This window comes from Ctenocephalides felis, unplaced genomic scaffold (assembly GCF_003426905.1).
Source record: "Ctenocephalides felis isolate EL2017-DRISC unplaced genomic scaffold, ASM342690v1 CF-g0.4_SCAFFOLD_00845, whole genome shotgun sequence".
In the NCBI taxonomy this organism is placed as follows: domain Eukaryota; kingdom Metazoa; phylum Arthropoda; class Insecta; order Siphonaptera; family Pulicidae; genus Ctenocephalides; species Ctenocephalides felis.
In genome coordinates this window covers 33,332,581-33,355,382 of record NW_020536999.1, presented here as the reverse complement: position 1 = coordinate 33,355,382, position 22,802 = coordinate 33,332,581, and the positions used below count along the sequence as shown (strand labels likewise).

At 30.3% G+C, this 22,802-nt stretch overlaps 1 protein-coding gene across 1 annotated transcript in view; it reads right to left on the bottom strand.

The window, feature by feature from the left end:
• LOC113376408 (zinc finger SWIM domain-containing protein 5-like) overlaps positions 1–22,802 on the bottom strand; it is a 122,231-nt gene that overhangs the window by 33,829 nt on the left and 65,600 nt on the right. Inside the window, 2 exon segments of the mRNA XM_026616312.1 lie at positions 4,466–4,593; positions 6,755–6,857. Coding sequence (XP_026472097.1) covers positions 4,466–4,593; positions 6,755–6,857 — 231 coding nt within the window.

The following is a 22,802-nucleotide window of genomic DNA, read 5'->3' as shown; positions in this document are numbered from 1 at the left end:
TATCTTACATTGTATTAAAATCAAATCTAAATTAACATCTATCTTATGAAACAGACCACGTCCTAATATCCGTTGAATGATTATTTTGATCACTTTGGAAATTAAACAAAAGACCACTATTCATTTTCCTTTTTTTCTTGAGCAATGTTGTCTCTATAAACAGTTGAAACATTAAATTTTCAAGCAAATGCGAAAAACTGTATTAAATATATTATTCAACATTCTAGCGAGTTGAATTTAAAAAGTAAAACGAAACAAAATGCCTATGAAAACCTTAACAACACAACCATAATAAAGTACTGGCTAACGACCAATCAATGAAGCGTTTTAATCTCATGGGTATAATTATTGGCAATAAATCATCGACGAAATACGAATTTAGTATTGCTTATTACTGGTATAAATATATAGTTTCCACGATCTTGATTAAAGTGATTAGATATATTGCAAATAAGCGAACGTATTTAATATATTTTTGTTGTTAACTAGAAAATAGTGTAAAAAATTTTAAAGTTATAATAAATGGAAAAATATATACTCAAATAAAGCACTACTAAAATCTTTTCAGTACTCAAAATTTCAAAATTACTGATTATTAAACGAAATGCATTTACCTGAATCCACAGATTTTTATATGTCTAATCGCTCATATTCGATACGTATCCATATATGGAAAGGTGCATCCAAATATGAAATTATAGGCAATAACGTTCATTATAGAATTATCTGTTGCATAAGAACAATGTTTTATTTATTCAACATCTGCCTTGTATATCGTTATATATACAGCCATAATTGGATACGTGCATTTAATTAATTAACTAATATAAAGACGTTAGAAAATGCATAATGTCATGCGGGCAGAGAACGTATAATCGCAATACATATTTAATGGGCTTTCTAATAACCCTGTAGTTTTATCATTAAAACATGATATTAAAAAACATCTTAAAGTATTTTGAAAGGAAATTACGTCTTAAAATTTTGATAATATAATTTGATTTTAGTTTATTATTTCATATTAACAATGAAATTGGAATGAATTAGATGATTATACAATGAAACCAGTCTCTCCAAAACCAATAAATTTAAAAAAATATATTTTGTATTAAATTAAAGTTATATTTTTATAATTGATATTTTTTAGTTGAAGCAAAACCTTAAACGTTAATATATTATATAAATAATTAAAATAATGTAAATTCCTGAAAAGAAAATCCAGAAATCCTCATATAAATGGAAATTTCGTATCCGAAAAAAATTCTAACGGAATGCATTTTCAGAAAAGGGAAAATTTATTCCGTCAATGGCGGCGTATAACAAAAATTTTTGCAATTCAGATAAGAGACGAGCTAGCTAGGAGCCGAGTTTCATTAACTATGGCCGGGCAGCATTAGTAAACAATATTACTTCACCGTCCTAACGTATAACAAATGAATCTTGATTGCAAAGCAAGGGAATACATTATCATTTGCAGTCCAGAGTTGTAGAAGATTATTCTTCCAAGCACAATGCGTATTATACAGTGCTCGCTGGCTTTCTGGCTAATATTTATACATCACGGCAACGGACGCCGCATACGAATTCCGTCTTGCATATACATACACTTTGTTACATTTATATGCAGATGCAGATGTGCGTCTCTTTGAGTTTGCATAGGCCAAACCAGGTTTACATAGGTGGATGTGTGCGAATTCATCATCTAGATTGCTACCGAAATAATACATCATTATAGCAATAAGTTACTACACAAAAAGCAATTACAAAAAAATATTTTTTGCTAATAGATCAAATGACTAAAAGTTAAAGATGGCAAGAATTGGATTTTTAATTTAATAGATATTGGTTTCAAGTACACGCGGAATGCCAAGTTTTCATTTTGTTATTTTTTAATTCTTTGCAGTATATGGAAAAAATAACATAACCAAAAGAAAATACAATAACACAATAACCTTTTACAAAATCTTACGGATTTTATGGGATCAAATACATTATCAAAAACATTCAAGAACAAATTATATTGAAAAGAGTTTATAATGTACTTCGTTATAATAAATCGTATTGTGCTTTTACCATTATACAATAACAAGAAACGATCGAACTTAACCATCAATGTATTCCCAACTGGCCATAAGCTCAATCGCATTAGCTAAAACTATGCAAAACGGTTGTTTATATATACACAACTACTACTTATCACTCAGCCATTAGAAGTACAAGAGTCCAAGTAAATTTCCCTCTACTGTGAACTAGTTAAGTTAGTTAAGTAGATTAATTTCGAACAAAAAATATCAGATATCACTCCAAACTACCCTTAGTAGTATAAATTCATTATCAAATACGATAATAATATTGGTCTTTACAACAGGCAACTCAAACTTAATATTGGTTGTAGAAACGCCCGCATGTTTTAGTCATAAGTTCTTTGAAGTACAAAAGATAAGTTTTTGTTCTAGAAAGGAGGTTTTCGTCAGAGTTTATGTATTATACGGGCACCGGTGTTAAATGTTTGACTTCCTGGCACGACAAACAATTTTAATGATTCGTACATGTTTTTATATTTAACATCTGTTCACTTTAGTTTTTTTGCAAACAATATCCGAACAATTTCAACGGGAAAAGTAAAATTAGTAAATAATTCTAACTCTTGATAAATAAAACAGCACATTTCAAATGACTCGATAAAGAATCAAAAACCTAAAGGTACTTTTTTTAATTGTTTTTATCATAATCATTCTCAAAACCCCAAATTTTCTGTTTTTTAGTTCTCCTAAAACTGACGCTATTTTTAAATGCACTATAAACGTATATTTAAACGTAATTTCTTTGTGTAATATTAATATCACTTATTCTGATTGGGCAGTATTCATATATTGTGAATTTATCTTTCTGATTTATCTTAAGCGATTTATTTTTGTCTAATCAAATTTATAGAGTATAAAAAAATTAAAAGAAAGAAAAGAAAAGTCATCACTCTCTTTTATAATCGTAACCCTGTAGTCAAACTGTACACATCTTTGTACTCATATTTGTTATTGGATAATCTTACAATTACTTGATATTCGTACCATAACTTCCCATTAATAATATATACGTATATAATATTAAAGATTATAGAGTATTTTATTTAATCATGGAATATTACATAAAGCGATCATTCCTTATCGAATTTCATCTCAGAACAATCCTCCCGCTTAAATTATTTTATGCCAGCATCAAAGTATTCGATATCAGCCTTACACAATTTGGATCATATTATAAATTATTTATAGAGTATATATATAATCTGATAACCCTCAGTAATATGATAAACTCAAAACTTGGACACAGATGTGCCCATGATCGATGTGTAATATCACTTTGTACCAAAATCGTACCAGGGTACTGAATATTCATAATATATGTCTGTTATTGTTTGCTTGACCATCGTGCTAATGTCGATAATTAATTATTATAAGAGATGAAAATAGAGGCGCTTAAACTAAATACATTCATGAAATTTCATTAGGTAAATACAATAATAGAGTACTGTGTATTTGATTATCGTACTGCATAACACGTTAGAATATTTCTTTGTGGGCCTATGCAAAATCCTTGCCATGGGACAAAGTTCATGTGTTTTCTTGATGTTACATTTAACGAGAAATAGAAATGACTTGATTATCTTTGATGTTACTTCAAAACATAAATTCACCATTTATTAGCATAACCAAGTAAAAGTTGTTGCGTAACAACTAATCTAACTCAGTTTGAAATTATCTAAAATTAAGCAAAATTACATTCATTTCTCAATCTATTCGTGTTCCCATATAATTAATTAATGGCCCGTTATTGTAAAATCCGAAAACAGGTAGTAAAAAAGATAAATATTCCTTGATGGAACCGGAATATAAATTATTGATAGAAAGTGAATACTAAGAAGGCGTTTATGATAATTTTATGATTTTATTTTTAATATATTTCGGTATCACTTTTATAGCCACAAAGCTCGGATTAATGTAATATTATTCGGTATTGACACATCTGCTATTGAATAAAAAATTACTATAATATTAATTCATTATGAATTATCGCCAATATTTCTACGTCTTATTTACGAGATGAAAATCGTTCAAAAGCGTTTTTTAAAAAAATATTCTGAACATAGATTTTATCCAACATTTCCAGAATATTAATATAAAACGTATTTGTTTCTTCACAGTAACATGACACCTTTTAGAAATTTAATGTATCCAATCGTTCAGGATACAACTTCAAACTATCATAAAGATTTGCTTTATACAATCCCTTACTCAACTGCACCCAAAACAAATAACAAACCAATTATCATTTGAGAATGCAAGTTATCTATATTCCCAGCATTTTCGTGGGCGTTCGATGTGGCAACTGTTCACGATCACACCGATGTAATCAACAAGACTCAAATAAACAACAAAAAAGCATATAATCATAAATTTAGACTGACCTGATATCGGAACTCTGAGCCTGACGGTTTCTGCATTCCGAATTCTGTACAAAGACAAAGCTACCACGTGTTGACACCAGAATATGTCACGTGTATCACATGTGCAGGTCACCGACGTTATTTTACACCTGGAATGGAAAACGGAATATATTAATAATTTGAATTATTAATTAATGAGTGGGAAGTTTCAGTTTTACTTTTTTTAATACTTGTGTAAAAGAAAACATTTTAGAAAGTTTTCAACTTTAAAAATTGTAATTTAGCCTTTTCAAGATTTTCAAACCATTCAGTAGTTCAAGTAGTTTTAAGAAAGGGTTTTCTTGAAAGCACCATAAATATAACATCTGTGATAAAATTTAAATGCTTGTTTTAATTAGATAAAGAAAAATTTTCATATATAGAGAACATTTTTTTATTATTATATTTATTTGACCATCTATCTAATCTACATAGGATATAAAATCAATTGAGTATGATATAGAATAGAGTAAAACTAAGAATTGCATCCATTGGTGTAGTTTTTCACAGTATTTAGATATAGAGAACATCCCTTAAATAATTTAAAGCATTAAAAACATTTAGTACAATTTAGTGCTTGTGCAGTCAAATAGTATCGAATTCTTAATTGAAATATCCAGTATTTAACATTCAAAGAAATTTCCATTGAATAATGTGTTCCAACTTGTTATCTATATATTTCATTACAGCGTATATTCATTGAAAAAGTGTTTAAACATTAGTTAATGAGTTGATGTATGCGTAGGTAATTTTCTTTTTAAAAGGCCATAACAATAATCGCTAACAAATATAATTTATACAAAATAGAGAAGCCGATGTTCTATTTCTCCACACGGTATTCCAATAATGAAAAAAATTTTAAATGTCATTCGCACTGATAAATCTTCACTTTTAACCGTTGTAGGCAAAAACAAAAACCAGTTCTTAAATAATTTATATATATATATATATATATATATATATATATATATATATAATGTAAGATCACGGTGTGTGTTTTGATTACTTTTGACTGTCAATGACGGAGAAAGTGATGATATATGATACGGCAAAATACTGTCACATCATTTGACGAAAGAATTTCTATCAAGCTGATCGAATAACTTTGCACATTGTTAGAATATCGGATTACGTAAATAAAGCAAAATCGCAGAACAACGATTGAGTTAAATGTTGGAAGGTGTATTTATTACTTGCATCATAATGAAATTGAAATCCGAAACCAATGAGTAATGAAGAAGCGTGAAACCAATAATAAGAAGTATTATTATCATTTTCAGTTAAGTTTCTCACAAAAAATTTAATGGGAAAAGGTTGGACGGAGCTCTGAAAGTGTTGTATAGAGCATTTTGGGAAATTTATATTTAAATAATCTAATTTGCATTTAAGAAATTTTCCGTTTGCAAAAATAATTTAAATCTGAATCAACGAAGATCTTTTTCATCATCTCTGTATTAATTTTCTCTGCATAATTAACTGTTATATACGCGACCTACATTATTTCACAGTCCAATTAGTAATAGTGCCAGAACAATACAAATTGGTTATTGTCTCTCTATCTACATGAAACAGATTTTATATTTTGTACACAATAAAACTATTAGCATAATCGCTCGATGTTCTTCGGAATGGTTGCGAAACGCACGTAATTTACTTTTAGAAAATCAACGCAGCACAACAACTGGCTAACGATGAGCACTCGACCTTTCAGATTTAAATTCTGCACTGGAATGCTGGATGTGACATAATATGAAGAAATTAGATGCAAATGAATCAAGAAATACAGTACAAAGTAATAGTCTGACATAGTTATTAAATAATTAAATTTATAGTTAAAATACAGCCATTGTATAATGAGATATTTAATACAAAAGAATTGTTATTTATTGAAATATTTGATCATAATTATTTTTAAAAAATAGAAAAAAACTGCAAACTTTATTTAAATATTCAGTTTTTTACTGCTTCACACGTTTTACACATTTTTTCATATTAACAAAGTCATGCATTTTATATTTTATTGCACAAACTGTGGCGGGCAGAGTAAAAATTAATGAAAATAAATGTCTTATAAAATATCGTTGAAGCCTTCATAAATAATATTTCATGGTTTACCTACAGCGTTTGAAAATCTTTTACGTGTTGAAAATTTAAAGACTTTTGTGCCATCAGATAATATAGTACATGTATATTACTAAATTACATCGAATATTTATATGGCATAAAAACTTAGAAGAAGTTGTGTAGATCGGCATAGTTCATTATTCTTACCTATCAAAACTGACGGATACTTTGTACTTCTTTTCAGGTTCTACGGGATATTGTCCTGATACGTTGTTTCTTCCTGAAGAAACTATACCACTCAAATGGAAACCTGCAAAATAAAATAAATAACATTATTATAAAATTTTAAATACTATCTGTTAACTATTATATTCACATTTCTTAATAACCTAATAAATGAAAATCATTACTATCGATACCATTTTTTGCATCGTTTTATATATTAGTTTTCCACAAGGGGCATAATTCAATAAATATAAATTGCTCGAGAAAAATATAATAAAGAAATCTTATCAAATCGAGAAACTCCATCGGTGTTTACACCGAAAACATCGGGCGTAAACGCGTGAATTCGTCGACTGGCGGCTATGAATGAATTATCCCGAAAGCCGAAAAACACTCATTCCACGAAAAACAATACTCACACCTCCTTGAGACAACTCAATGCCCCCAGAGTCGGAATGCTCACGCACGACGCTAATAGAACGCACACAATCGAGTACAACGCGTCGCGAGACTCCAACACGTACGCATCGAGAGCGGTGTGAGGTGCTAAAGCCATAGTCGGACGGTACTGGGAAAATCTGGTGTTGATAATTGCAGTTGGGGCAGATATAGGGATATATTTTTTTATTAACCCTCCGTCGGTCAGCGTGGTCTGGCCAGACTTTTTTCGACTTCAATTAAAAAAAAATACTAGTAAACCTATCGACTTGAAATTTCTTGACTTTTCCTAAAATTTCATTAGCTGTCGATCAATGAAAAAATCAGGACGAAAAAATGTACAGAAGGATAATTATAAGGATATTAACTTTTTTATACTTCGAACGGTCGGAAAGGTCTGTCTAGACTACCCATACATTTTGTATGAAATATACGCTTTTTGATATATGTAAACCAGTATTTTGTCTTTTTTCATGGTATTTTCTATTCAAACTGCGTTGTATATATTCTTTGCTATGTGTTCTAACATGAATGTTAGTATTTTCATGACGAGAGTTCATGATGAGTAATGCACACATTATCAACAATTTTTCTACCCGTACTGCGTTCGAAAATTTTTTGGCAAACCTGTAGTGTAATTATATTTTCACTTTGAGTTTTACAGCTCATTTCAAAGGCGACGCACCTCATTTCGTTTTCATTAGAATTTCACATTCATTTCAAAGGCGCCGAAAAAGAATAAATATTGTTTTTCATTGATATAAAACAGAAAAACTAACAAAAAAGCAACGATTTTTTATATTTCTTGATTTTTTTATATAATCGTTAATATATAAGACACCAAAAACTCATTTATCCCATATAAATGCATGTAAAATGAATGGTGGTCCAGCCAGACCTTTCCGACCGTTCGAAGGTGAAAAAATATCCGACCGATGGAGGGTTAAATATTATTGGTAGCTTTACTGTCACTTTCTATTGATAGAGAGTAACTACATAAAAACCATTGGTATTGGTAGAAACGTATGTTGAATCGTAAAATATATTTAATACGTAGCAACATTATTAGTTAAGATATACTTGAAAAAATTCGAATATGTTTACTGCAATATTTATACGTATTTCACATCTTTAACCGACGTGAAATCCTTATACCTAATTATTTATTAGGCTTATACCAAGCCTAATTTTAAGTACACCTTTCTGAAATAACAGTAATCTATTGATAGATTCAAGGAACATTAAGGACATTAATATAAATATTAAACTTTTACTTTAATTGTTTATTCAATTATCTGCAAAGGTGCGATCCAGGCTTTACACCTACATAGGACTGACTCACACGCGCTTATGCCGTCTTTGTCCCTCGCTGAAACGGGCCGCCAGCAAACACGTGCTGAGCAATGTGAGTGCGACGGAGAGAGGCGTGGGAACCGCGAGAGCGTGAAAGAGACACATACCAGGCGTGATACATTGCGCGACGCGTGTCTGAGGGAGATAGCTTGCCAACGATGCTTGGTGTTCAGGGAAGCAAAACCAGTAGGGCAATTAAGAACACTAGAAAAAAGTAATGACCGAATCGCAAACAATACACATTTTTGTTTCTGTACTTAGTTCTGTTTGTTAAGTATGAACATTAGGCGACTGTGTACGCACATTATATATGAATATGAAATTTATTAGTAGCCCATACATTATGAAAAGTACGGAAATCGATATATAATATATTCTTAAGTGATAAAAGTATTTAATGATGGCAATTTATGAAATTATTACCTCATGTTATAAGTGTCTCTAATATATCTTCTATATATATAAAAATAAGTCGGGTTTTCCTTCCTGACGAAATAACTCCAGAACGCACGAATCGATTTCGACAATTTTGCATTCGTTGGAAAGGTCTCGAGCTCCGCAAGGTTTATAGCTAAGAAAATTAGTTGTGCATGGCATCGTGCCTTAATGCAAGCTGCTGGAACTTCACGCACCGTAATTAAAAATTCGAGTAATGACATTAGTGAGAATTATCAGAATTATGCTTGGTTAAGTCAACGAGCAATTCTTACCGCAAAGAATAATAATGTCACGCACTGAGTTTCACCATTCAATCAAAAATTGCTGGCGATTTGGTGACATACCAATGATTCCCACTGGTCTTCCGTTTGACTTCAAACGACTGCAATTTCAAGTTTGCCTTGCGTTCGCAATAACAAGTCTCAAGGCCAATCGCTTAGTGTTTGCGGGATAAATTTCAAATAGATTATTTAGAAAATCATTGTTTTTCATAAGAGCAGTTATACGTTGCCTGTTCACGAGTTGGAAAACCATCTGCTTTGTTTGTGTTAACGTCAGACCAAAAAACAAAAATTGTGGTTTACCAAAGAGCACTTCAATGAAACGGATAATTTGCGGATTCACTTTCATTTACTTAGAAAAGTTCAACTAAAAAACACTTCATTTTTGTAATCGAAATATAAAATAAACAAAATATAAAACAAATATAAAACAAACAAAAAATTTCTTCATCTTTCTCACGAAACCATCAGGTGGCGAAACGGAGTTCGTCGGGTTTGCTAGTTTCATATAGAAATCTAGATAATAATCATTTAAGTTCTAACTTAAACAAAATCTGAATAAAAACAAAATCTTTATCTTACTTCAAATTACTAAATTATGCTATACAACTATACAACAGCATTCCTTTGCGACAAAACAAGCAGAGAAACATATGGTTTTGTTCATATGTACACTAAAAGCCCACACCAATCATAAAGGTTATGCAATGCCTTGCATACTAAATGCAAACCATCTTAATCTTAACTCTTAATCTCTCATCTAAACCAAATCATAATGCAAACTTACGACAAAGTAAAAGTTTAGCGACAGAAAAGGTTGCGTCCGTTCAGTTACATTGTAAGACACGTGTCCGAGAGAGACGCGATACAATGTCAGCTGAAAGCACGTGCGAGCACGAACGAGACGGAGATTTTAATACACGTGTATGATGAGAACGGCACTAGTGCCACACATTTGTACGAATGCGGTAGAAGAGAGCAGTTGATTTTTGTTGTCATTACTAGTGCTGTAATAGAGTATAAGGTCGATTACTCATCTACAATAATTTGATACAATGTGCCTAGAAATACTAGCTTACACTCATTATTAGTAATTTGAAGAACCAACTCAAAAGCATTTTTACATGTGTTCGCTAACATTTAGAAAGTTGAAAGTATTTTAGAATAAGATTTTTTGGGTAAAATTATTTGCTTTGATTTCATAATCTATTAACGAGTTTTTCTAGTCGACTTTTACTTTAATTTCGGGTCCCACTTAGGTAGGGTCCGCTAGGACGACGGAACCCGATCCCGCTTCGAGCAGCCTATTGTCAAGCAATATGTTTCCATGTAAAATTGCACATATAAAAAGTCAGTACTATTACAATAATTGTAATAATAAAAATCTTCACATAAAGATGGGTTGCAAGAACAATTGCAATCTATAAAAAACAAACATAGTTTGTAAGAAATTAATTATAACGGCTTCTAGGACACTTAAGTTCTGATCGCTGCTCCAACAAGAAAAGAAATGATAATTTAACAAAAGAAACTTATCGCACTAATCCTTATATTTACAGTTGAAATATCGCATAAGCATTTCATCTACGAAATGTTTCAGAATATTTTATGCTACTCTTAAGAAATATAAAAATCATTAAGGAATGATCTCGTAGCAGAAACATCATGGAATCAGCTTATGTATCGAACTTTTGACTGCATTTTATTTAGAACTAGCAAACCCGACGAACTCCGTTTCGCCACCAGATGGTTTCGTGAGAAAGATGAAGAAATTTTTTGTTTGTTTTATATTTGAAAAGAAAAAAATTGATCAGGAAGGAAAACCCGACTTATTTTTATATAAATAGAAGATAATCTATTTGCAATTATTTAAAACAATTATTGATTATTTTTATTACTCGAATTTTTAATTACTATGCGTAAAGTTCCAGCAATTTGCATTAGGGCACGATGCCATGCACCACTAATTTTCTTAGCTATAAACCTTGCGGAGCCCGAGACCTTTCCAACGAATGCAAAATTGTCGAAATTGGCTCATGCGCTCTGGAGTTATTTCGTCAGGAAGGAAAACCCGACTTATTTATATATATAGAAGATGATATAAAAATTTAAAATATTTTAATATAGATAACTATTATTTTTTCTCGTAGAAAAAATAATATTTTAATATTACTCATATAATTAAATTCGTTATTTGTTATATACTTCCTCTATCAATTGCTTAATTGATATCGAAATCAGTATAATTCTCATGGTATCTACCAGCACTAGCGCAACAATACGGCACGCGCTTGTGGTGGGGTTAATAGGCATCAACATGTAGTCAAGTCCAATACTACAGAAACGAGAGAAGGCGAGCAGGACGAGACGAGAAGCGCGGAAAGGCAGAGTCGCTATAAAAACAAGAAACTTAAGACAATAGCCAGCACAAGCAGATAGCTATATGCGGCGGATGTTTGTGTGCTTCACAATATACGTGTATTATACGAGCGAGTGGTCTTGTTTCTATTGTCCGACCGGTATAGGCACATTTGTGTAGGACCGGTTTTGGTCAGAATCGTCTGTTTTATATGAATTCTTTTGCTTTATGACGAGAACGCTGCGTTCAGCAGTATAGGTGGATAGAACGCCGACGAAAATTCACTCTGTTGTTGGGTTCATTTAGGCCACTGTCAAAAATGAAACAATATTTTTATTCAACGCGCTTCATAACATTAAACCTTAGCTCACAAATGAGTATCTTGCCTTCGCCTAGAGACAATAAGTTAATAATCAAAAAATTTCTTTTTCTTTTTTTTTTTCTTTATTTACTATAGACAATCAGAAATACAATTTTCTATGAGTCTATGTGATCCATTAAATATGACATTTAGAGGTATCTTCCACTGAAGAGATTCCCCTGTAGATAATCTATGTTAATAAAATATATCTATGTTAATAAATAATCTATGTTAGTAATATAACAGAGCTTAAATTACGTTAGTAGATCTTCTGGCCATTTTCTTTTGAGCCTTTTAGTTGGATCATGATTCAAAAAATTTCTTGATTCTAAATGTATGCTCATAAATCCCTAAACTATTGGTGCTTTGCATTATGCCTCAAGGCAAATTGCTGGAACTTCCCGTACCGTCATTTTTTTTTATTTTGTAAAAATTACAGTTTTGAAATCGCTGTCTAACTGTTAACATGATAAATCTTGGTACGAAACCCATTTGCACTTATTATAAGAAATTCTATAAAATATCTGATTTTTGATGCGCATATGTTTAATGATCATTTTTAACCCGTTAAATTATATTATAAAAATGGCGTTTTTTACTTTTTTCATAAGACTCCGAAATCGCTACACCTGTCTTCATCAATCCTTCATTTCGTCAATACAATTAAAATGCTTTTTTTAAATCACTCAAATTGGACGTTCCATTCCTTAAAACAGAATAACCGTTTTTAACACTTTTTGCTCCGTATCTTCGAAACGGTTGGACCTGCCTTATTAATAGGAATCGAATGTTTTGTGAATCACTTATATACACATACATGCATACATATATACACAATAAATATTCATTTTTAATTTTTCATATTACATTGCATAAATTTTACTCATTACCTAATTCTGAATAAAACATAATTCTATAATTAGAAAATAAATATTTTCTCAATATTCATGCATATTATAACTATATTACTAAAAAAAGTATTTACACATAATTTCTTTTCCACGCTTCTAATTGAATTAAATTTGTTTTTAAATATGTACATGTCTAATCACGGTTTATAAGTTCGTAACAACCGTGTTTATGATAAGATCCATAGCAGGTTCAAAATAGGGAAAAGTAATATAATTCTAAATTATTTAGTATCTATGATTACATTGATTATCATAAAATAAAATACTTCCTTTATAAATACTTCGCTCGTTTTTTTAAATAAATCGTTAAATTATTATTCATATAGGAAACTTATTTCTATACTTTCTCTTTGTATAATTTGTGGAACGCATCTAATTTCGCTTATTAGTTATATTATTAAATTGGCATTTGTTTATGGTAACAAACATTACGTATTTGGCAAACCACATATCTACATACAATGAAAAGAATAATAAGCATTTGTGAAAAAATGTAATATTAGTGGAATTCATATTCGATTTTTAGAAACTGTTATTGAGAATTTTGTTATAAAGTTTGAAATATCGAGGTGAGATGGAAAATGTTATTGTATTGTTAAACATATATGACTGATTAGATATGTATGTATGCATATGAAATATAAATATAGCGACTATCTATCAATTCATCTGCGCCGTGCATAATAAGCGTTTGCTTATTGAGGTCTCACTTATAAATAAAACATACTAATTTGCACCGACTTCTTTCCATGCCACGCCAGTTTCTATATAGTTTCCTCATCTCATTAATATTAATAATTGATTTTAATTAATTTATTTAAATCAACTTTTTCACATTCGCAACCAACAACGTCATATAATTTGTAATCAAATGACTTCAGCATACAAAATTTTAGAGTTGTTGTTTTGAACCGATCAATACTTGCTGAATTTGCAATCGAAATGAATTGATCATCGATCATTTCAGTTGCAACCTTTGGAAATAATGAGAAAGGATATGCTTGTATTAAATTATAATTTTTTTTTTTTTATTTTTTATTTTTTTTTTATATATTTTTAACACCAATCAGAACCTTACGTCCTATGAGCTGTTGGGCTGAAACTTCTTACTTCGTATTTTTTAGATGGTAACCCAATGATTAATCTATCCATATTTGATGATTTTTGTTATTAGAATTAATCTAATAGGGCTGACTTTTTATTGGTGCAGCAATGCCGGGTGAGGGCTATTTTCACTTGGAAACATATTGCTATCAATATTTCCAAGTGAAAATCGTTATCACTGCTGCCTGACAACAGGCTGCTCGAAGTGGGTATCGAACCCGGGACCTCTGAAACAAGTCCCGTCGCTCTTAACCGCTTACCTACGGGCGAACCCAAATTATACATTGTAAATTTATTGTACTAGCTTTTGATGACTCAGTTTATTTTTTTATACGTCCCTGAACACCATATATTTTTCAAATATTATAAAATCAAATAATTTTTAGTAGTTGCAAGATATTTACATTTTAATCCTTCAGCTCGTAGTGATTATCTGGTTATATATAGCTCACACTATTGGACGATTTCCATAATAAATAATAATAATTGATATCACTCAAATTGAGGCTTTGCATTTTTAGACAATTTTTAGAGTGCACGGTCAAGAATGTGCAAAATTATATTATAGATCTTAATTTTTTTTATCAAATAATGAAAGATTGTTTCCTCGTTATCTGAATAATTCTAATTACTTATACGCCTTTGGTTAATTGCAAATACCAAGATTGTACATAGATTTGTCAGACATTGTATGCACAAACTTATATACATCTTCATATCTTCAGTTTTGCTTATATTAAAACAGTCTGAAGGAGGAACAATAACAGCACACTATCTCTTCTCCTTTTATTGTGCCAGTGCAGAGGCACCCGTTTTGTTACATTATGAGAGCAATAGAAGTTTTGAACTGTGCGCGAAGCGAATTATTATTCCCGTTTCATGTTAATTATGTGCAAAAGTGAATATTAAGTAGGAAATTGTGGTTCATACACATACATATATTATGGCTGTGATAAAATTATCATATATTTTCATTTTGACGTCGACATATTGTGAAAAATTAGATGGTATTTAAATACCGAATGAATTTATGTTGGAGATAATATATGTAGAATGCGTACTGATTAGAATCCTTGAATACAGCTTTATGGGAATATTACACTGAAAATAAATGAAATGGATATGAAAAATATTTAGATTAGGTAGTGAAGAAAACAGTCTTTGGCAACCTTTGTCCATCAATAAGTTATAAAATTGATTATTCTTTTCTACAAAAAAATGCCTATCACATTTCAAATATGCATAGTATAATTGTGTTCCAGTTGGAAATCCTAACAGCTATATAAGAGCTTGATTCTTTTGCTTAAAATCTAAATCCATTTTCATAAAAACGAGATATTTTACTTAACCTTAAATATAAAATAAGAGGCCACTTCAGTTCATGGCAAAACGAAGCATGTTTTGAAACTAGTCGTAATATGTGAATCAGCACCTGATCTTTACGTTAAAAAATGTTTTTATTACAAAATTCATAAGTGTTGACTCCATTTTCTTGGTATGTATAATTATAACACGGTCGTTTGGAGTCGTTATGAACGGATGTTATAATGTGACAACGCGGTTAGTGCGTAAACAGGTCTGTCTCTAGACTGTGAAATATATGGATATAGAGATTTCCAGCAAACACTGATTCTATCAGTTACATAGAATTTTGTAGACACTTATATTTAGACTTTAAAAACGCTTTTGAAATTTAATTACAAAAAGTGTATGATTCTTAGAAATAAAATTTCGAAATTACAAGCTATGTATACTATAAAAAATAGAATATTCTTAAAGTTTTCACTTGCAAGATTCACCTGTGATTGCAAAAGTGGTTATTAACTAGAAATATGAAGAAATCGGTCGATATCTTACCCCTATAATGAATCAATCTATGAAATATTTCGCAAAAAAATGTTGAAAATTATTTTAGATTCATTACATTAACCATGTTATCGGTTATGTTACCCCAGAATTGTCATATATATGTATCTAATGCGATTTTTGCCTAGTAATACGCCATATTCATATACCTCAAGGCATATTTTTCAAAGACAAAGGACAAAGGACAAAGATAAATACATTTATGACTATTTAGTGCAAAAAACTATTACCATGAAAGAAGATCGATGAAAAGTTTTACCACTGAGTCACACCCATAAATTCGATTCTCATATGATTCACGCTAAAAGCAAAGTTCGCGGGTGGCCGATGGCGTTGAGTAAAAATGTGCAGAGTGTTTATTGCGTTTTTTATCGGTCCCATTTCGGTTTAACCGAAAAAAATCAACGACCTCAGAAGTCGTCTGGTCGAGACGAGAGAGGTTCTACGAAGAACAAGGTCAATGCTGGTTGAACTCTGCAAACATTATATCAGAGATAGTTAAACCGTGTCTAACAATTACAATTAAATATCCCCATGGCGCGTAAAGCTAATATAGTTTTGTTTAAAAAAATACTAAATTTATATTCAAATTCTAGATACAATAATAATTATTACTATAATATGCAACTAGTTGATAGAAATAAATTAACTTCAAGCTTTACAAAAAAATGTGTTTTAACACATTTCAATTGCATGACTGTTTTTTAAACATAAGATGAATATATTATACAAATGTTTTTACATATTATATATTATAAAATAATGTGTGTAAGTGTTTAGACACATTCATATATTTATACTTCTCCAATATTATAAACATATTTAATCCCAGCACTTCGTTTTCAAAATATTTCATAGATGAAAAAAGTATAATCAAATTTATCTTTAAATGTATTCGTGAACGCTTCAATAGGTAGCACTGAATACTAAAACCAATTCCAAGTCTCTAAAAAACTAAATTGGACACTTCCTGGCGGCTTTCTTTGTTTATTGCTTCTATGTACAAGAATAAAGAGATCTAAAGATTATAGAAATTTTAAAATCTAAGTTGATTATTATTAATTTCACATTGCCCACCTACATGATTTTGACCGCATTAATCATTATTATAAAAATATTTAGTAATTTTCGATATAAAAAAATTCCTATATTTTGAATTATTTGCAAATAATCAAATATATATTCAGCTGCTAAAAATATTTAATTTACAACTTATTAATGGAAGGAAATGATATCAGAAGCAATCCACCTTCACTTGAAAATATTGGTCAACATATGTTCCAAATAGTATATTGAATATAAATATGAACACTAAACTTTTCTGATTGAGAATTTAACTCGGCTCACGGACCTGACTCCGAATAGAGCACCATTAATCATTATTTGTAACAATACAAATTTGAGCAAGTACTCACTGTAATTTATTAAAATAAATATTACTCGACATAAGATTGAGTACGTCCGTGGATTCTAATCTTAAAGAGTGCATTTATCGACTTCATATAATACTTTCTTCGACCCCATTCTGTTCGAAGCCACCACCCTTAAAAGCGTTCTATATTCATTCCGCCAAATATCACAATGTCACACCGATCTCGTAATTAGCGAATCGAGAATGAGGAACAGCGCTGTGAAAAACTGAGGGCTGGTATAAGAGTAGAAATTTTAGAAATAACAAAATTATTGTAAATTTTCTGCTGCTTTGTATGTTTGACAAGTTTTATCATTTGAATACTTCCAGACTTGAACACCAGAGTGTATGGCATATAAAATATATATTTTTTATATTGTTTCTGTCGAACATTAAGCACAACAAATTTTATGAAACTAGAGATAAGTAAAAATTACTTAAATGAAAATTAAACTAGTTGGGTGTATGGCATCGTGCCTTAAGGCAAATTGCTGGAACTTCCCGTATCGTAACAAAATGTTCGAGGAATACTAAATGGTTTCAAATAGATTAGTATTAATATTGTAACATTGTCTAATATTTATAAGAATTATATAAACTGAATTGCAAAGTTGAAATTATTTGTTCAAAGTATATTAGAACTTTAGTCAGAATTAAAAATAAAATCTGAATTATTTTCGATATACAAAAAAATTTTTTTTTGAAAAGTTGAGACAATTTTTTTTTCCAAAATCAATTATTTTGTTAAGACAAGCGTTCTCTCAAAAACTGCCATTTTTTGCACATTTAGCTCCATATCTTCGAAATGGCTAGGCCTGCCTTTGCCAAAATCTGATAAACACTTCTGCCAATCAAATCGTTCCGTTCTCTCAAAAACTCGTTTTCTATTTTCTGCACTCTTTGATCTTTATCTCCGTAACTGCTGGACCTGCCTTTGCCAAAAACTAATCAGCTCTCCTCCCTATCAATAGGAATCGAATGTTTTTTGAACCATTCAAATCGGTTAATCCGTGCGCCCGAAAACGTGACTGGAAATTTGTATCCATACATACATACACGCACACACGCATCCATTTTTTCTGAGGTATGCCAAAAAGTTGAGAAACCTTCAAAACGTCGAGAAATGAAAAAACTTTCAATTTCGATTTTTGAATGTTTACAATAACTTACCCCACGGGATGTTAATAAACAAACATTAGATAAAAAAGGTCTGTGATTTAATGCATCAGTAATCACATATAGTATTTAATTAAACATTAACATTTCACGACTGATTTGAAACTGATTATTATAAATATGCCAGATCTAAAAAATTGACAATCGATAATTATTATAAACTTTTATTAGGAGAACTTGTCAGCGTAGATGTTTTTCTTATTTTAATAAATATTGTAATACATGTTTTAGAAAATTTCAAGTCAAACAATATTTTAATTTATTTCGATATGTTAAATTAGGAGCCAGTGTGGCATCAGGTTCATCGGGTATAATGGCCAAGAGCCAGTGTTGCCATGTTCTATGCACCCGAGATTAAAATTACCTAGTAAAGTAATAATAAAGCTTTGTTTTGAACAGTTTGTAGTCACCTTAGGTTAGTCTTTGTTGTTACGTTCCATGTCAGTGCAGATATATTTATGATGATATTTCTAATAAATAAACAATTTTCCATAATCACAATTGTATATTCTAAAATTAACGTACGTATTTCAATATTAGGAAAATTCGATGGAAGTTAACCAGAGGTAAGTCTAAAATTGTCGGGATGATATCGTAGCTTTGCTCCTCACGAAACGAGAGAGGCCATTTAACGATTAAACGTCGCTTCCGCTGTTCGGTAGTTCCGCTTTAAACATTTCTCTGCTCGGCGGACGAACCGATACGAGAGCAAGGGAAAATTATACACACATGAATTTATATATATATATATATATATATATATATATATATATATATATATATATATATATATAACGAGATATTTGTAATATCTAATTAGATATTTATCTGCGATTAGATTATTATTATACATCATTTTTTTAAAAAAAGCCTAAATACCACTGTTTTAAAACAAACTCTAAATAGTATAGCAGTATCATAAAATGTGATGCAATAATATTTATACATACATTTTCTTTATCATCATAAGATCTGGTGTACACTTGGTGTGTATAAACGCATTATCACCAATTAATAACAAACTAGTGGAGTGTATGGCATCGTGCCTTGAGGCAAATTGCTGAAACTTCCCGTACCGTAACGAAATATTCGAGGAATATTGAATGCTTTCAGATAGATTATTATTAATATTGTAACATTGTCTAATATTTATAAGAATTATATAAACCGAATTGCAAAGTTGTAATTATCCGTTTCAAATATATTAGAACTATAGTCAGAATTAAAAATAAAATCTGAATTATTTTCGATATACAAAAAATTAAAAAAAAAAGAAAAAAAAAGTTGAAACAAAATGTTTTTCCAAAATCAATTATTTTGTTAAGACAAGCAGAAAGTTCTTTGAATAATTGCCACTGCCATTTTTTACATATTTAGCTCCGTATCTTTGAAATGGCTGGGCCTGCCTTTGCCAAAAACTAATAAACACTTCACCCAATCATTACTAATTGAATGTTTTTTAGATCGTTCAAATCGGATACTCCGTTCTCTCAAAAACTTGATTTCTAGTTTCTGCACTCTTTGCTCCGTATCTCCGAAACGACTGGACCTGCCTTTTCCAAAAACTAATCAGCTCTTCTCCCTTATGTTTTGAACCATTCAAATCGGTTGATCCGTGCGCCCGAAAACGTGACTGGAAACTTGTATCCATACATACATACGCACACACACACATCCATTTTTTCTGGGGCATACCAAAATGTTCAGAAACCTTCAAAACGTCGAGAAATGTAAAAATTTTCAATTTCGATTTTCGGCCCATTACGATAACTTACCCTACGGGAAGTTAATAAAACATTATATAAATAAAAATGTGCCAAATTTAAAATGTTGTATTAAATTCCAAATTAATTGACGGGTTTTTATATTTTTAACTTATTTTACATTTTAAAATAAAAACATTACTTAATATAGAAGTAGAACGCTTTCCTGACTTTGTGCATGTGAACTTTGGAATAGATAATTTACCATTTACCATTTACCATCTGATACTTTGCTCTAAAACACAGTTTAATCAGTCCAAAACCCATTTGAACTACCATCCCCGAATTGCCAACCCTTATATCCACTACAAATGAGGTTTTAAGCACACGAATACAGTCGCCTCACGAATACATGTCAAGAAGCCCGCACTGTTTGAAAATAGAATACAAATCGTAAATAGAAAACGAACAAGCCGGAGTACATCTTTCGTATTGTGTTGTGGGCGGAAGCGGGTTGCCGCTGCCGGTTGAGCGGCGAGTGCGGGGAAAACTCGGAGAAAATCCGGGAATAGGTTGAGAGAATGTTTTCATTTAGATATTATGATGTGGTTCGGAAGTGATTTCGCTTGAAATCGGCAACAAACACAGAGCCGAATCCTAAATTTGAAAATAAGAAATGTTGTTGAAATCAATGTTTTTAATAATATTTTCGCATGATGATATAATTAAAGTATGAGCTTTTACGTCCTTGACAATGGCGCATGGCGCATTATTCTCAAATTAATATTTGCAAATGATAACCCGAAATGCTCCTTCAAAATTTTATTAAAATTTTCAATTAAAAAATCGAAGAATAAAAACTATAATCGATCTCTATTTTCCTATAAGATAAACATGCAATATTTATTATACAACTCAATATCAAAAGGTCTAGGATATATATGTGTGTATATATATTTAATATATTTGTATATAATCTAACTTAATTATTAATTGTCATTAGGTTAATCCTAGAGTTGTGTTCATAAATATCATTGATACTATTTTAGTTATATTACAATATTTTGATGAAAAAAAATTACTTAAATTGTAAATATTGAATTTAAATAAAGTATCTATCTATCTATCTATCTAATTAGTCATTTATAATTTAATATTTCACCTTGATTGATTGATGAGTTTGATTATTTGAGGGACATTATTTTAGTCCATATTTACTTATCCCATTTATTTTACAATGAGGAAAAGAAAAAATAAAACACATTCATAAATTCCTAAGTTCTTTTAAACTCTAATTCATAAATTAACTGAAATTGCTTTACAACCTTAACTAATTAACCTTCTAATTGATCAACGTTCGCGCAAAACGCAGACAACACCTGATAAGAATTGATAAGGTAATTTGCCGTCTGTCTGGTGTTTTGTTTCGTTGATAAAGCTCTTGATATGTAGGGACATATAAATTATGAATTATAAATAATATAAATTGAGTATGCTATATGTCTAACTATTTTATATTATACTTTAGTGGCTAATGCCTGAACAGATTACCTAATATTGCCATAAATTAACCATTACAATTTGGCAAATTTTTAAGCAATTTAACAAATATTTAACGTGTATATATTCATATATACATGCCTGCATGTGTGTAACATGTATTTATTTTTAAACCGTCATTTCAAACAAAATTTATATCAAATTTATACATAGAATTATTATAGTTTAAATAATAAAAGAAAAGTCAACGCTCTGAGACAGATGTTTCTATAACGCGAATACGTTAATCTGAACATGTTTGCATACGATGCTGTGCATGCATTTTAGGGTTGTGTATTTAAATTTTAATATATGTTAATGCACAATTTATGTTAATTACAGTTAGCCAACGCACTGCTATCCACAAACACAACACGAAGACTTAAAAGAAAAATATTTAGTGATTTAATTAGATTGTAATTACTCGTGTCACACTATTAATTCTTATAAAGGAAAAATGCAACTGTGTATTTTTCACTATTTATATATCGATGTCATTTTTACATATAATTGCCAAAAGATTTACTTAATGTCTATGTAGGACAGTTGTAAATATATTGTTGAATAAAAAAAAAAAAAAATTACAAATGAAATAAATTCATAATTTCTTCAGTTTTAAAAATAATATTTATGTAAGTTTATACTAAATTTTTTGTATAATTTGAATGCTAATTGAGTAGATTCTTGACTACTCAATGAGTAGTGCGTTTTGTAACTATGTTCAGTTAGATCATGGAAATAATGAAAACTTTCTGATATTTTTGAAAATATTAGAAAAAATAGATTTATCACAAGATTTTCACATCTAACTAAAATCCTTGAATATTTGTAAAATCAAAATACTCCCCAGCTTTCAGTCTGTGAAATGCATGCATTTGCCCACATATCGATATGTGTGAGTTTTGTGTTATGACTAGTGCATATTTGTTGTATTGTTTTTCGTTTGCAAAACGATCGGTATTATTGAATCGAAGAGAGCCAACGATATAATAATAGGAACAGTACACATGTTTACGCACCTTGGCTCTCGAACCCAAGGTATATGACCTCGTCGGCCACTATTTTATTCCTTTGCATTTATTGTTCAATT